The 14,021-nt window shown below is 34.0% G+C and overlaps 1 protein-coding gene across 1 annotated transcript in view; it reads left to right on the top strand.

The window, feature by feature from the left end:
• The window catches only part of SMAD2 (SMAD family member 2), an 81,779-nt gene extending 68,041 nt beyond the window's left edge, over window positions 1-13,738 (top strand). Inside the window, exons 8-12 of the mRNA XM_012745346.2 lie at window positions 5,523-5,576; window positions 7,072-7,284; window positions 10,013-10,150; window positions 10,343-10,487; window positions 13,024-13,738. Of these exons, the coding sequence (XP_012600800.1) occupies window positions 5,523-5,576; window positions 7,072-7,284; window positions 10,013-10,150; window positions 10,343-10,487; window positions 13,024-13,147 (674 nt within the window). The 3' untranslated portion in view covers window positions 13,148-13,738. The remainder of the gene's footprint in view (window positions 1-5,522; window positions 5,577-7,071; window positions 7,285-10,012; window positions 10,151-10,342; window positions 10,488-13,023) is intronic.
• Window positions 13,739-14,021: the final 283 nt, after the last annotated feature.

Consider the following 14,021-nt stretch of genomic DNA (forward strand, 5'->3'; position numbering starts at 1 on the left):
CCCCTCATTTTTCTCATTAAGAACAGATTTATGCTCATAGAAAATGTGAAAATGTATACAGCCTAATAATAAACAGGAAATGGTACTACATTTTACCAGCTTAAGAATTGTGTAATTCTTAAGCTGGAATTGACATATATAGTGTTATATCTTTTTATTGGCTTAACTTTTTATTTCTATCATTCTATGTCAAACAAAAGTTAAATAGTATTTTACAGATAAAATTATAAACTTTTGAATTATACAGCAAATGGATGTTCATTATAAAAAATTAGGAAGCACAGTTTTATATATATGTATACATATATATATACACATATATATGTGTATATATATATATAAACAGGAAAATTTAAACATTACACATAATTACATTTAGCAAAAAATTTTAATTTAAAAAGGTTCAATGCTTACCTGAAAGGAAAAAAAATACTGCACTGAACATCAGAGAAATATCTAGGAAGTGTCAGAGAAATTCACTCCTAGGATGCTGGATTCTAGAGTTCTTGTTCTTAGCTACTAGACTGGACCTCTTCTGGCTGGTTTCAGATGACATGGGAGAAATGGGTGCTTTTGAGATATGTTGCTGAGAATAGGTTATGATTGGTTGGGGATTAGATTGGGGTAAAATTGAAGGATTAACCCAGGAAGATTTTCAGTTTTCTGGAAGACTTGTGAACACGTTGGTCTTTATTCAGTAAATTCGAATTTTTAAAGCATTTTTAAATTTATTTGTAAGGTGTGTAACATGTTTTGATAGACATAGTGAAATAGATACTATAGTCCAGCAAATTAACATATTCATCTTCTCACATAGTTACCTTTGTTGTATATTTGTGTGGTAAGAGCACCTAAAATCTACTCAGCAAATTTCTAGTATACAATATGATATCATAACTATAGTCTTCATGTTACACATTAGATCTCTAGACTTATTCTGCATGTCTATAACTTTGTACCCTTTTACCTACACTTTCCCCATTTCTTCTTCCCAGCCCCGTGATCACCATTTTATTATGTGTCCAGGTATTTGACTTTTTTTTTTACATTCCACATGTGAGATCATTCTAGAATTTTCTTTCATTGTCTGTCTTATTTTACTTAGCATGGTATCTTCCATGATATCATGGTTCACCCATATTGCAAGTGGCAGGTTATATACCACAATTTCTTTATTCATTCAGCTTTTGACAGGATCCTTATCTTGGCTATTGTGAATAAAAGCAACAAGAGAAAAGTGACATGTCACATACAAAGGAATCTCCTTAGACTACTAGCAGATTTCTCAGCAGAAAGTTTGCAGACCAGGAGAGAGAATAAGATGACATATTTGGGGAGCCATGAGCAGGAGGTTGGCCAAAATATACTATATCCAACCAAGCTATCCTTCAGAAATAAAGGAGGAATAGAGATTTTCTCAGACAAAAGCTGAAGGAGTTTCATCAGTTCCAGTGAGGATAGGGAACAACAGGAGCTCTCACTTATTGCTGGTGGGAATGCAAAATGTTACAGCCCCTTTGGAGACAATATGGTCTTTTGTAATAAAACTAACCATATTCTTAACTATATGATCTAGCAGTCTTGTTTCTTGGTATTTCCTCAAACAAGTTGAAAATATATGTCTACAGAAAAACCTGCATACAGATGTTTATAGCAGCTTTTCTCATAATTGCTAAAACTTGGACTTAACCAAGATATCTTTAATAAGTGAGTCAATAAATAAACTGATACATCCAAACAATGTACAGCATGTCATTGAATAATGTCATTTCATTATAATATTGATGAGGGGAGAAAACTTTGTTTTGTTATGTGTCATTTTGCTTAAAGTCACAATTTCCAAGAACCTTTTGATGTCATTAAGGGAGGACTTACCTATATATGACATTCCAGAAAAGGCAAAACTATGGAAAACAGCAAAAAGATAAGTGGTGTTAGGGGTTATGGGGGAGGGGGAGAGGGGAGGAGGGAGGAAGGGATGAGTAGGTGGGGCCACAGGGCATTTTTGGGGCAGTGAAACTCTTCTCTTTGGTACTTCAAATGAATACATGTCAACATATATTTGTCAAAACCCATAATATAACACCAAGAATGAGCCCTAATGTAAACCATGGACTTTGGATGATAATGATTTGTCAAAATAAGTTCATTAATTATAACAAATGTACCATTATGGTGTGAGGATGTTGATGACTGGGGAGGTCATGTGGAGTGAGGCAGGAATTATATGGGAACTCTTTGTACTTTCCATTCAATTTTGCTGTGAACCTAAAACTACCCTAAAAAATAAGTCTGTTAAAAATTTCTTTAAAATGTCACTTTGAATGATACACCAAAGCAGATTAAAAAAAAAAAACAAAAAACAACACTGGGGGAAGTATTTGCAAATGAATGGCAAACCTAAGAACTGATTTCTAAATTTAGAAACTTATAAATCAAGAGGAAAAAGTAGTTGATAGAAAACTTGACTAAAAGAATATGAATACAGTATTTAAAAGAAAAATAAAGAAGAATTGTGCCCTTTAAACCTATCAAATTTGCAGATCTCAACATGTAGTGACATCTCAGGAAGCACTAGCTCATAAATTCTTGGTGAGTCTATACATTTTGGGAGAGTATTTTGGCACTCATTTATAAAAACTTAACACTCTTTTTATCTTACATTTCCTCTTTGAAACGTGTCCTATAACTATATGTGGACTTGTATGCAAAGATACATGCACAAAGATTTCTGTAGATGTTTTAGGTGCTGGTAAACACTGCTGATTCAAACTGGCTGAAACAGGGTATTTATTACCTCTCTTAAGTGGAAGGGCTATGATAGGTTAGACTTCAGTAGTGGCATTTTATGTGTAAATATATAGGTTAGTGATCACTTACCTCTGTTTTTAAGTGTTTCTAAAAGGTTCTATTAACTAATAAATTGTTAGCTTAATTTAACTTTTTAAGATGTCATAATCTTTCTTGCAGTCTATAATTCTGACTTATCACATCTGACTGAACTTATGTTAGTCTAAATTAGTGAACTATGACCCTATGGGTCACTTCTGATAAGTATTTAATAGAGGAATAAACAGTTGAAAGATAGGAATAACTGGGCAGTTTCCTCTGTTTCTAATAATGGCTTTGTTTAGTTTATGCTTGCTTCAGGAAACAGCAGTGAATTTTTTTAGGTGATTGTTATAAATGCATTTTGACCTTTCTTAGTTGTACCTGTTGTACAGATTTTTCAACTGAGGAACAAAAAAGAAAATTGTGTTTTGTAAGAATGTTCTGTCTTCTAAAAACATTCCATCATCTGTTCTCTATTTCTGATTCATCTAGTTATCTGAGTGCTGCCATTTCACCTTTGTTGCTTGGTTTTTTGTCTTGGTTATAAAGATGTGTGATAAGGAGAGGTACATAGGTCAGACCATCTTATCTTTTTCTACATTTATGCCATTGGTGTAAGCTTGGGAGCTGTGGGTCATGCTCTTTTAGATAACTTCCCCTAAATGTGTAGAGAATGGTGGTCATAAAACAAAATATATTCTGTATTTATAATAAGGTTATTTAACAACATTTACAGCAAATGTGCTTTAAAATTGAGTTGTGTGGAATTGAACAAAATAGTCTCTCAGTGATTTTTTTTCTATTGTCTGCGGTGGTTCTTATTATTCATGCCTCCTTATTTTCTTGATTAGATTTAGCCTGCTTACCTAAAGTGAGAAGAAGAATCAGATCATTTTTTAAGAAAATAGAATTTCCCAAAACTGACTCCAGAAAATAGAGCTATCTTAAATCAACTTTCATAAAGGAAAGTAGAGAACTGTTTCAGTAAACCCTAGAAAATTATTAACTATTTTCTTAGGAGAATTTTGCTGAACTTTTTTTTTTTTTTTCGACACAGAGTCTTGCTCTGTTACCTGGGCTAGAGTGCCATGGCATTAGCCCAGCTCATAGCAACCCCAAACTCTGGGCTCAAGCGATCCTTCTGCCTCAGCCTCCCGAGTAGCTGGGACTACAGGCATGCACCACCATGCCCGGCTAATTTTTTATTAATATATTTTTAGTTATCCAGCTAATTTCTTTCTTTCTTTTTTTTTTTTTTTTGGTAGAGACAGGGTCTTGCTCTTGCTCAGGCTGGTCTTGAACTCCTGAGCTCAAACGATCCTCCCGACTTGACCTCCCAGAATGCTAGGATTATAGGCGTGAGCCACTGTGCCCGGCCTGAACTTTTAAAGAATGTGCTGTTACAATACTATTTAAACTGTCATAGAACATTAAAAAAAGACACAAAAGCTTCTATATTGTCCTAACATTGATCGCAGAACACAACAAACATAGCACTCATGTAAATCTGCAGGCTTGTTTCAGATTATTGATGGAAAAATCCTAAATAATCTCTCTTTGCCTCAAAGCCAATATTATGCTTAATAGAAAAATACTAAAAGCATTACTTCAAAGTAAAGGGTAAGACAGGAATATCTGCTGACACCACTGTTTTATCTAAGTGTGACACAAACCCCAATATGACTGATAAAGTGTGTAAACTTTTTTTAATGTTACATCATCAAAATTAGGATTAAGAGTCATAAAACAGATGACCAAATATTTGCAAATCATACTGTGAAAGAACTAATATTCCTAATACATAAAGAGCCTTCTAAAGATCAGTAAGGAAAGTGATCAATAATATCACAATAGAAAAATGAGGAAAAGGGCAGACTATTTACAGAAAGGAAATACAATATAAACAAATGTAAAACTGCTATGTGTCATTTTTTAAGAAAAATGCAAATTAAAACTGTTGAGACCATGTTTTCACCTGTCACTGTTACCTTGTTGCTGTAATGTAAACTGGTACAGCCTCCACGAATGATAATTTTAGCCAAATCTACCAAAGTTACCAACGCACAAACCCTTTGACCTGATAGTTTCTCTTTTAAGAATCTGTCCTTCACATATAATTGGAATTATGCAAAATTTAAGAATCAGTCCTTCACATATAATTGGAATTATGCAAAATGTACAAAATTGGTCATTATAATCTTTGTTCTTAAAATATCAAAAATAACCTGCATATCCATCAATATGGGATCATAATGTAATGTTAGGTGACTGATAGGTAAACAGACTAGGAAATACTAAGGAAACATATCAACATAAACAACCTCTGATAGTAACATCAACATAAACAACCTCTATAAGTAATATGGAGGTTCAGAATTGTGTTACCATTTGTATATGATGGGGACACAACAGAAATATGTTTGCTTATACAAGGAATTGTCAATATTAGATGCTTTGGGGACAGTGAACTGGCTAGGTAGAAGATGAGACTTTTATTACCTTTTGTACCTTTTATATGTTAAGCCCCCCAAATTAAACTAAAATAGTTAATATAGTTTGAATTATTGGGATTTAAATGGTCTGTGAATCATTGGTGATAATTACAACCAGGTACAGCCAATTTTATTACTTGATCAGAAGTTCTGGAAATACTTGAACATCTATTTTAAAATTGAATCCTTTTGTTTTAGGCTCTCCAGCAGAACTGTCTCCTACTACTCTTTCCCCTGTTAATCATAGCTTGGGTAAGTTGCAGATACTTTCCTGCTGCCATTTTTATACTGTATCATTTACTTAATAAAAGTCCTCTCTGGAAGTTATTTTTCATATATATATGAAAGAGATCTTAATAATTATGCAAGTGGTTTTAGTGTTTTTTAAAAAGGATATTGATAATGTGCCTCAATATTACTAAAAGTTTTCTACTGGCACATATGGGTATAAGAAACAAATATTTTTATTCATTGGAATCATATTCTTCATTCATGGAAAATTTTATAAACTAATGTGGCTAGATTTTTATGAGTATGTTTATTTTATGATATGTCTTGTGGTAATGTAAGAAGTGTGTATAAATATATGCACACATACGCAAGTATAACAAATGTGGTATGGAGGTATATTTATGTGAGAGAATATGTGTATGTATAGATATGTACGTGTGTATGTATGCAGTCAGCCCCTCTATATCTTCAGGTTCCATTTGCAGATTGAACCAACCTCAGATTGAAAATACTTTTAGAAAATAAAAAAATAAAATAAAACAACAACTACTTACATAGCATTTACATTGTATTAGGTAGTTATAAGTAATCTAGAGGTGATTTAAAGTATATGAGAGGGTATGCATAGGTTTTATGCACACATCATGCTATTTTTTATCAGGGACTTGAGCATCTTCAGGTTTTGATATGAGTTGGTCCTAGAAGCAGTACCCTCAGCTAGTGAGGGATTGACTGAACTCTTCTATAATATGTTTTTGGCCCTCATTTTACCTTGCTATTTCACAATTTCTCTTCAGTTTCTCAATGGTCGAAATTTATTCTACAAAATTGTCAGGATTTTATTTTGTTCATAATATTTCTTGTATGTTTTAGTCAGAATTACAGAAGTTGAATACATGTAATCCAGTTTTCCAGTGAAATAAGTATTCTCTTGACTCCATATTCTTCTATTTCTACATTCATATTCTTTGTTTTATTAATTTCTGGTTCTTACGTATTACATAGGTTTTCTATTTTTGTAGCTAGAGTAACTCACTGAGAATCTCATGGTAAAATAGACACATGTCAAAAATATGTCATTTTGTATCCTTTTGTTATGACAGTTTTTCTTATGGCTTTTGACTCATTAATCTTTGGTGTAGCTTTATTCTATATCGTTTATCTTACCAAAAATTAGCTTTTTAATGCATTTTAGAAATCCACCAAATAGGGCAAATTGACTTTTGAACAGGAACTAGACTAAAACTATTAGTAAAACAAATAATCCAACATAAAGTGACTCAGTGACATGGGAAATTTGAAAAATTGAAAATCTGGTATGATCTGTGGAAATTAGAGTTCTGTATTAAAAATATTGAAAATTTGATATGATCTTTAGAAACTGATAAAAATGTTATGTCTACTTCCTGAGCTGTTGCCAGTGTATATTGGCATAGAACGTGTAAGGATGATGGTATTCAATCTATTTTTGGCTTGAATTGTTCACACGCTTTTATTTTATTTTTTTTTTTTCCAGATTTGCAGCCAGTTACTTACTCAGAACCTGCATTTTGGTGTTCAATAGCATATTATGAATTAAACCAGAGGGTTGGAGAAACCTTCCATGCATCACAGCCCTCACTCACTGTAGATGGCTTTACAGATCCATCAAATTCAGAGAGGTTCTGCTTAGGTTTACTCTCCAATGTTAACCGAAATGCTACAGTAGAAATGACAAGAAGGCATATAGGTATGTTTTATTTTTCCTGTGTAAAAATCATTGCCATATACTCATACTGTGGGCATTATGTGGTATGCAAGAGCATGTACACAGAAAAACCAGTGTTCATTCTGTTGGTTAAGTGCACAGGCTTCGTTGCTTTAGATCCTGGTGATTCTTTAGTCAGCAGACTCGTATTTTCGACTTTTCTTTATTTGATACTGGAAAGTCCTTCATTATGTGCTGAAATAATTTGAATTTGCTGAGTCTCTACAAGTCATAAAATTGCCATGTTCTAATTTTGAGGTTATAATTTTTACAAATCATGAATTTTTTTCCTAGTTTATATCTTCAGGATTTTTCTCCCTTCAGTGAGTCCATGTATTAAATCAAATCCTCTCCCTATTATTCTGAGTTGAAATATCTAGAACAAGAACTACTGTTTAATATAATTCAAAATGTAATTCAGAGGATCTCAAAATGTGGTCTGGGGACCTCTGGTGGTCCCAGAAACTCTTTCAGCAAGTTCTTGAAGTCTAAACTATTTTCATAAGATGCTGTTTGCCATTTTCACTCTCATTCTCTTGTAAGTGTACAGTGGCGTATTCCAGAGGTTACGTGGCATGTTATTTTGTAAGAGATGAAATGTAGATCTGATTTGAGAATCCATTTCTCTCTCTGTTGGGCCAGACATTCAAGAGATTTAAAAACATGTGAAACATTGCCAGTCTTCTTGATAAGTTTTTTACTTTAGAAATACAGTTGCTTATGTAAACATTATTTATGTTAATATGTAATGGGTTTGTTTTGATTTTTAAATGAATTAATACATTTTTTTAAATCTCAGTTTTTGTATCTAATATGGTAAGTTTCCATAATGTAATCTACATAAAGAAAAGCTCTTTGGGGTCCTCAGTATTTTTTTTTTTAACAATGAGGTGAAAAAGGTTGATAGCTACTAATGCTTGAATATCATTGTCATCACCTTAAAGTAACTTATTTTAATAATAATTTGCTTCTATCTTTTAATTATTATTACCCATTACCTCCTGTGAGAAATAATGTTGATTACCAGAGTGATTTTTGATACTACAAAATGATAGTGACTACAGTCTGTTACTTGGTTTCATGTGGAAGTTAGATCATCTTTTTACTTTTGATTTCTAGTGTAATAGGTGGTTTTGATCAGAAAATATAGCCTGAAAAATCTCTACTTTGTGGACTCAGTGTTTTTCTTATGGCCAAGTACATGATTGACTATTTTACAATATTGTATAATTGCAGAACCAGGGTACCAGGTTCTACATTTATCTATTAAATCTGGCTTGTTGGTTGTTTTGTTAATTTTCTTTTGCTGTGTAACAAATTATCACATCTAAAACAAAACAAATTTATTATCTCTCAGTTTCTGTGGGTCAGGAGTCCAGGCATGGGCTAGGCGGCCTTTTCCTCGGGGTCTAATGGGGGTGAAATTAAGGTATTGGCTGGGTTGTGTTTTCATCTGGAATTTGAGGTCCTCTTCTAAGCTCACACAGTTGTGGCAGAATTCAGTTCCTTGCAGTTGTAACACTGAGGTCCTCATTTTCTTGCCATGTGGTCCCCGCGATCTTCAAAACTAGCAATTGAGTATGTCTCTTGTGTGGAATCACTTGTGCTCAGGACTGCCTAGTCTGTTTTAAAGGATTGTCTGATTAAGTCAGGCCCACCAAAGATAATCTTCCCTTCTTAAGGTCAACTGAGTATATCTGAAAAATCCCTTAACGGTAGCATCTAGTGTTTGATTGAATCATAATGGTGTATGCGCATCAGGGCTGACACTTTTAGGTGCCATCTTAGAACTCTGCCTATCACAATTGTTTTTAAAAATCCTTATATCTCATATTATTTTGTGCATTTGATCTGTCAGATTCTGAAAGAAGTATATTAAAATCTCTCTGTAATTTTTTCTTACCTAATTCTGCTTATACATTTAGAGAGTCAGTTGCCACCATAACATACAGTTTTTTTTTTGTTGCCCAGGCTAGAGTGAGTGGCGTGGCGTCAGCCTAGCTCACAGCAACCTCAAACTCCTGGGCTCGAGTGATCCTCCTGCCTCAGCCTCCCGGGTAGCTGGGACTACAGGCATGCGCCACCATGCCCGGCTAATTTTTTATATATATATCAGTTGGCCAATTAATTTCTTTCTATTTATAGTAGAGACGGGGTCTCGCTCTTGCTCAGGCTGGTTTCGAACTCCTGACCTTGAGCAATCCGCCCGCCTCGGCCTCCCAAGAGCTAGGATTACAGGCGTGAGCCACAGCGCCCGGCCAACATACAGTTTTTATAAGGGCAAATGACTCTAAACCCCTTGATTTTTTTTTTTAATTATCTTTTTTTCTTAACCTTAGTAGATTCTTTAGTGAAATACTGTTGTAATGAAGATATATTTATCCAATTCCTTCAAAATTAACTTAATTTCTTTAACTTATTTTAAAATAATGTATAATTTATATGAAACTATTTTGTTATTCATGTACTGTTATTCATTGTGTGTTAAATACTTTTGATAAGCATGTATTATTTTTAAAAATCAATAAATTTGTTTAAAAAACACTTGGAAAAACATAAAATGATATATTTCAAAGTTAGACTTCAGAAAAACAGGTATGAAAAAGGTCATGTAAAATGCCCTATATCATTTTAGAATTCCTCCAAGACTTCCAGAGTCACACTAAAATAGTAAATGTTATAAACTAATCCTGTGTGTGTTTTATTTTAGGAAGAGGAGTGCGCTTGTATTACATAGGTGGGGAAGTTTTTGCTGAGTGCCTAAGTGATAGTGCAATCTTTGTGCAGAGCCCTAATTGCAATCAGAGATACGGCTGGCACCCTGCAACAGTGTGTAAAATTCCACCAGGTATGGATCGAACAATGTAGATAAACTTATGTCAACTTGCTTAGTTTTTCTAGTTGCTAATTGTAAGAATTAGGAGATGATTGCATGCTCATATTCTAGCATGAGCATGATATAAAACCTATGGCTGTTTTATAATTATTTCTCAGTAATGATACTCTTTTACACAGTTTCTTTTACTTTTTTCAATCATAGGCTGTAATCTGAAGATCTTCAACAACCAGGAATTTGCTGCTCTTCTGGCTCAGTCTGTTAATCAGGGTTTTGAAGCCGTGTATCAGCTAACTAGAATGTGCACCATAAGAATGAGTTTTGTGAAAGGGTGGGGAGCAGAATATCGGTATGAAATACACATTCAGTTCAATTTTCACAATATAATTTCTTTTTATCTCATTCTTTGCATCTTCTGGAGTTCATTTTTATCTGTGTATTGAGGTAATGGAATCAGTATATCTTTATGTAAAATGATGAAAGGAAGTTGGCCTCTGGATTCAAAACTATTGCATGTTACTGGGCTGGCATTATAGAAGATATGATTAAAACATACATAGGTATGTATTTTAATGTAATGCAAAGTGTTATACCATAAAGGGGGTGTATTTGAAAGTTTATGTCAGTTCATGGAAAGAGACGTTTTCACTATTGATGGCACATGATCTGGTCTAAAAGATCAGCGAGATTTAAGTATTTAAGAGGTGGGTGGTGAGCAGAGGGGAAAGTGATAATCCTGACAATAGAATAGCAGTTTAATGTGGAGTACAGAAAGTAGAGAAAAATGAGGCTGAACAAATAAGTTGAGATGAATTGAATGAATATAGGTGAAGAGGTGAAACTTTATTTAGGAGTAGAAGGGATACTTGCTGATGTGCCAAGCACTGTGCTGTTTTTTAAATGTAGTATCTAAGAATTATTGTTTCTATTGTTATTCCTTTCCCTATAAGGTTTAAGTATGTGAAATTGCAATCTTTGTAGGTAACAAATGTTTCAAACTAATACATCATTGAAAATAGGCTTAGAAAAGTTTGATAATTTGCCCAGGGTCACATTGTAAGTGGTTAGATGGAACTGGAAGACAGCTCTCATAACTCTTACCTCTTCTCTAAGGATAGTACTGACAATTGCATAACTGAATTTTGCAAAAACTAATTTTTCATTAGTGGATAGTCCACAGTGGACTCCATCATTTTTTAACACAGATAAATTAAAATCTCTAATTATAAGGAGTAATGTATGGTATGTTTTTTTTTTTTTTTTTTTTTAAGCTAGTCAAGCGTGGTTGTGGGGGGAGACAATGTTAAATCAGCTTAACAATAACCCACAACCCTTGGACCAACTTATGGTATGTTTTTATAGGTAGTTGTAGTCAGGTACTTTGGATAATCAAGTATTTTCCTGTAACATTTACACATCTGTGAACTGTGGGTTTTTACCAGGAACTTTTTGCCTTTAATGATGCTGAAGCTGAGGAGGTAGACCTGATAGTTATGTTTCTAAAACCATTATTCAGTTTCATTAATGCCAGCTTGATTGTCAGCATAAATAGGAAATGTAGTAAACAAGGAATTTACATGTATGAAGAATTCATTTTAAATAGAGAAATATGTCTGAGTTAAGTGTGAACAGAAGTGAATAAACAGGTAGGAGGGATGGATCATGTTTCAAGTATAGTTGTGCCCAAATAAGTGTAGTGGCAGTCTTCTTCAACCTACTTCCTTTCTGTGACCTGGATTAAGAATTATTTCTGAAGGAGAAGTGGCAGGGGGAGGGGAAGGTAGCCTGTACCATTATTAAGCTATCTACCACAGTGGGTGGGTCACTAGAGTTTGCACCCTCAGGGAAATTTTGGGAAACAGAGAACCTACAGAATTATCCCATCCAGGGGAGAAGGAAGTGCTGGCTGTGTAAATGTCAGTTGGTTGAGGAATGCTCCTGGGGATGTTAATTTCCTGACACCTTTAGCCTGCTACACATGTGGCCATGACAGAGAAGTTCTCAGGCATAGAATTCAGATACTTGCAGTTTCACTGGTTAGAGCACAGTGAAAAATCTGAAAGACATAGTGGGGACACTGACACTATCTGCTACAGAAAATCACATCCTTGGGAATAAGTTTTTAAGTATTGCGCTTGTGTTGCTTGGAGATGAAGACTTGATAATGGACTTTTCTCATGTTTGAAGGGCTGTTACTTTGTAGAAATGTGCAGGTTTATTGACTTATTCTAGATAGCAAATAAGACAGAACTAAAATCAGTACATGGAAGTGACAAGATGGCATTGAATACATAATTCCCAGAGAGTAGCCTTTTTTATTGAAGCATTAGAGGTGTTTTTTATTAAAAGCCTGAATGATGTTGCTAAAAGGAATGTTATTCACTGGCTTTGTCAGGATAAGTTGAACTCTGACATTGTCTGATAAGGATTTAGCTTGGGTCAAAGTTGTGTTTTTGTTTTGGCATACTTTTAAATTTGAACTGTGTTCCATTTAGACTCTGTTTGATATTTTAGTATCCACTATTTTGTGGTTGATTTTACTAATAAGTGGGGTAACCGTATGTGTCTCTCAGTTTGCTTGGGATAGTCCTGGTTTATAGCTCTCCTTATAGCCTGATATTAATAGTGCCTACATTCTCTCTCAAAGGTGTCCCATTTTGGATGGATGGTAAATAATAAGGTCACCTAACTAAGTGTAATTTGATGGGAAATTAATACTTTTGTAGATCTCTTAAAAAGAAAAAAAGTCACTGGAAGTGTTTTGAGGATCAACCATTTTTTAAAATAATAATCAGATGTCCAGAATTTATTATTCCAAAGAAATTAGATTTTAGTGTATACAACCTTTTAATTTCATAATCCTTCTTTTGTATTCTTTTAAACAGAAGGCAGACAGTAACAAGTACCCCTTGCTGGATTGAACTTCATCTGAATGGACCTCTACAGTGGTTGGACAAAGTATTAACTCAGATGGGATCCCCTTCAGTGCGTTGCTCAAGCATGTCATAAAGCTTTGTCACCAATCAGTCCCAACAAAAGACTTAATGTAACAACTCTTCTGTCATAGTATTTGTGTATGGTCCCCATGGACTGTTGACTATCCAAAAATTCAAGAGAGAAAACAGCACTTGAGGTCTCATCAATTAAAGCACCTTGTGGAATCTGTTTCCTATATTTGAATATTAGATGGGAAAATTAGTGTCTAGAAATACCCTCCCATAAAGGAGGACAAGAAGATTTTAAAGACTTACTGATGTCTTGTTGGGCATAAAACTGAGTGTCCCAAAGGTTTATTAATAACAGTAGTAGTTATGTGTACAGGTAATGTATCATGATACAGTATCACAGTATTGTGCTGTTTATATACATTTTTAGTTTGCATAAATGAGGTGTGTGTGTGTGCTGCTTCTCGATCTAGGCAAGCCTTTATAAAGTTATAGTACCTAATCTGTTATTCCCACTTCTCTGTTATTTTTGTGTGTCTTTTTTAATATATAATATATATCAAGATTTTCAAATTATCATTTAGAAGCAAATTTTCCTTGTAGAAAAACTAATTTTTCTGCCTTTTACCAAAAATAAACTCTTGGGGGAAGAAAAGTGGATTAACCTTTGAAATCCTTGACCTTAATGTGTTCAGTGGGGCTTAAACAGTCATTCTTTTTGTGTGTGTGTTTTTTAATTTTATTTACTACTAAATGTTATTATAAGGAAACCATACTGAAAATCTTTCCAAGCCTCTTGTCTCCATTCCCACTTTTGTCCTGATACCAAAACAGCATAGCATGACATCACCACCAGTAATAGTTGCACTGATATTGCTGGCACCAGTTAATTCTGGAGTACAGTAAAAATGCATACCGAGTAAGTTCCCTTGTCTTAC

This window comes from Microcebus murinus, chromosome 17 (assembly GCF_040939455.1).
Source record: "Microcebus murinus isolate Inina chromosome 17, M.murinus_Inina_mat1.0, whole genome shotgun sequence".
In the NCBI taxonomy this organism is placed as follows: Eukaryota; Metazoa; Chordata; class Mammalia; order Primates; family Cheirogaleidae; genus Microcebus; species Microcebus murinus.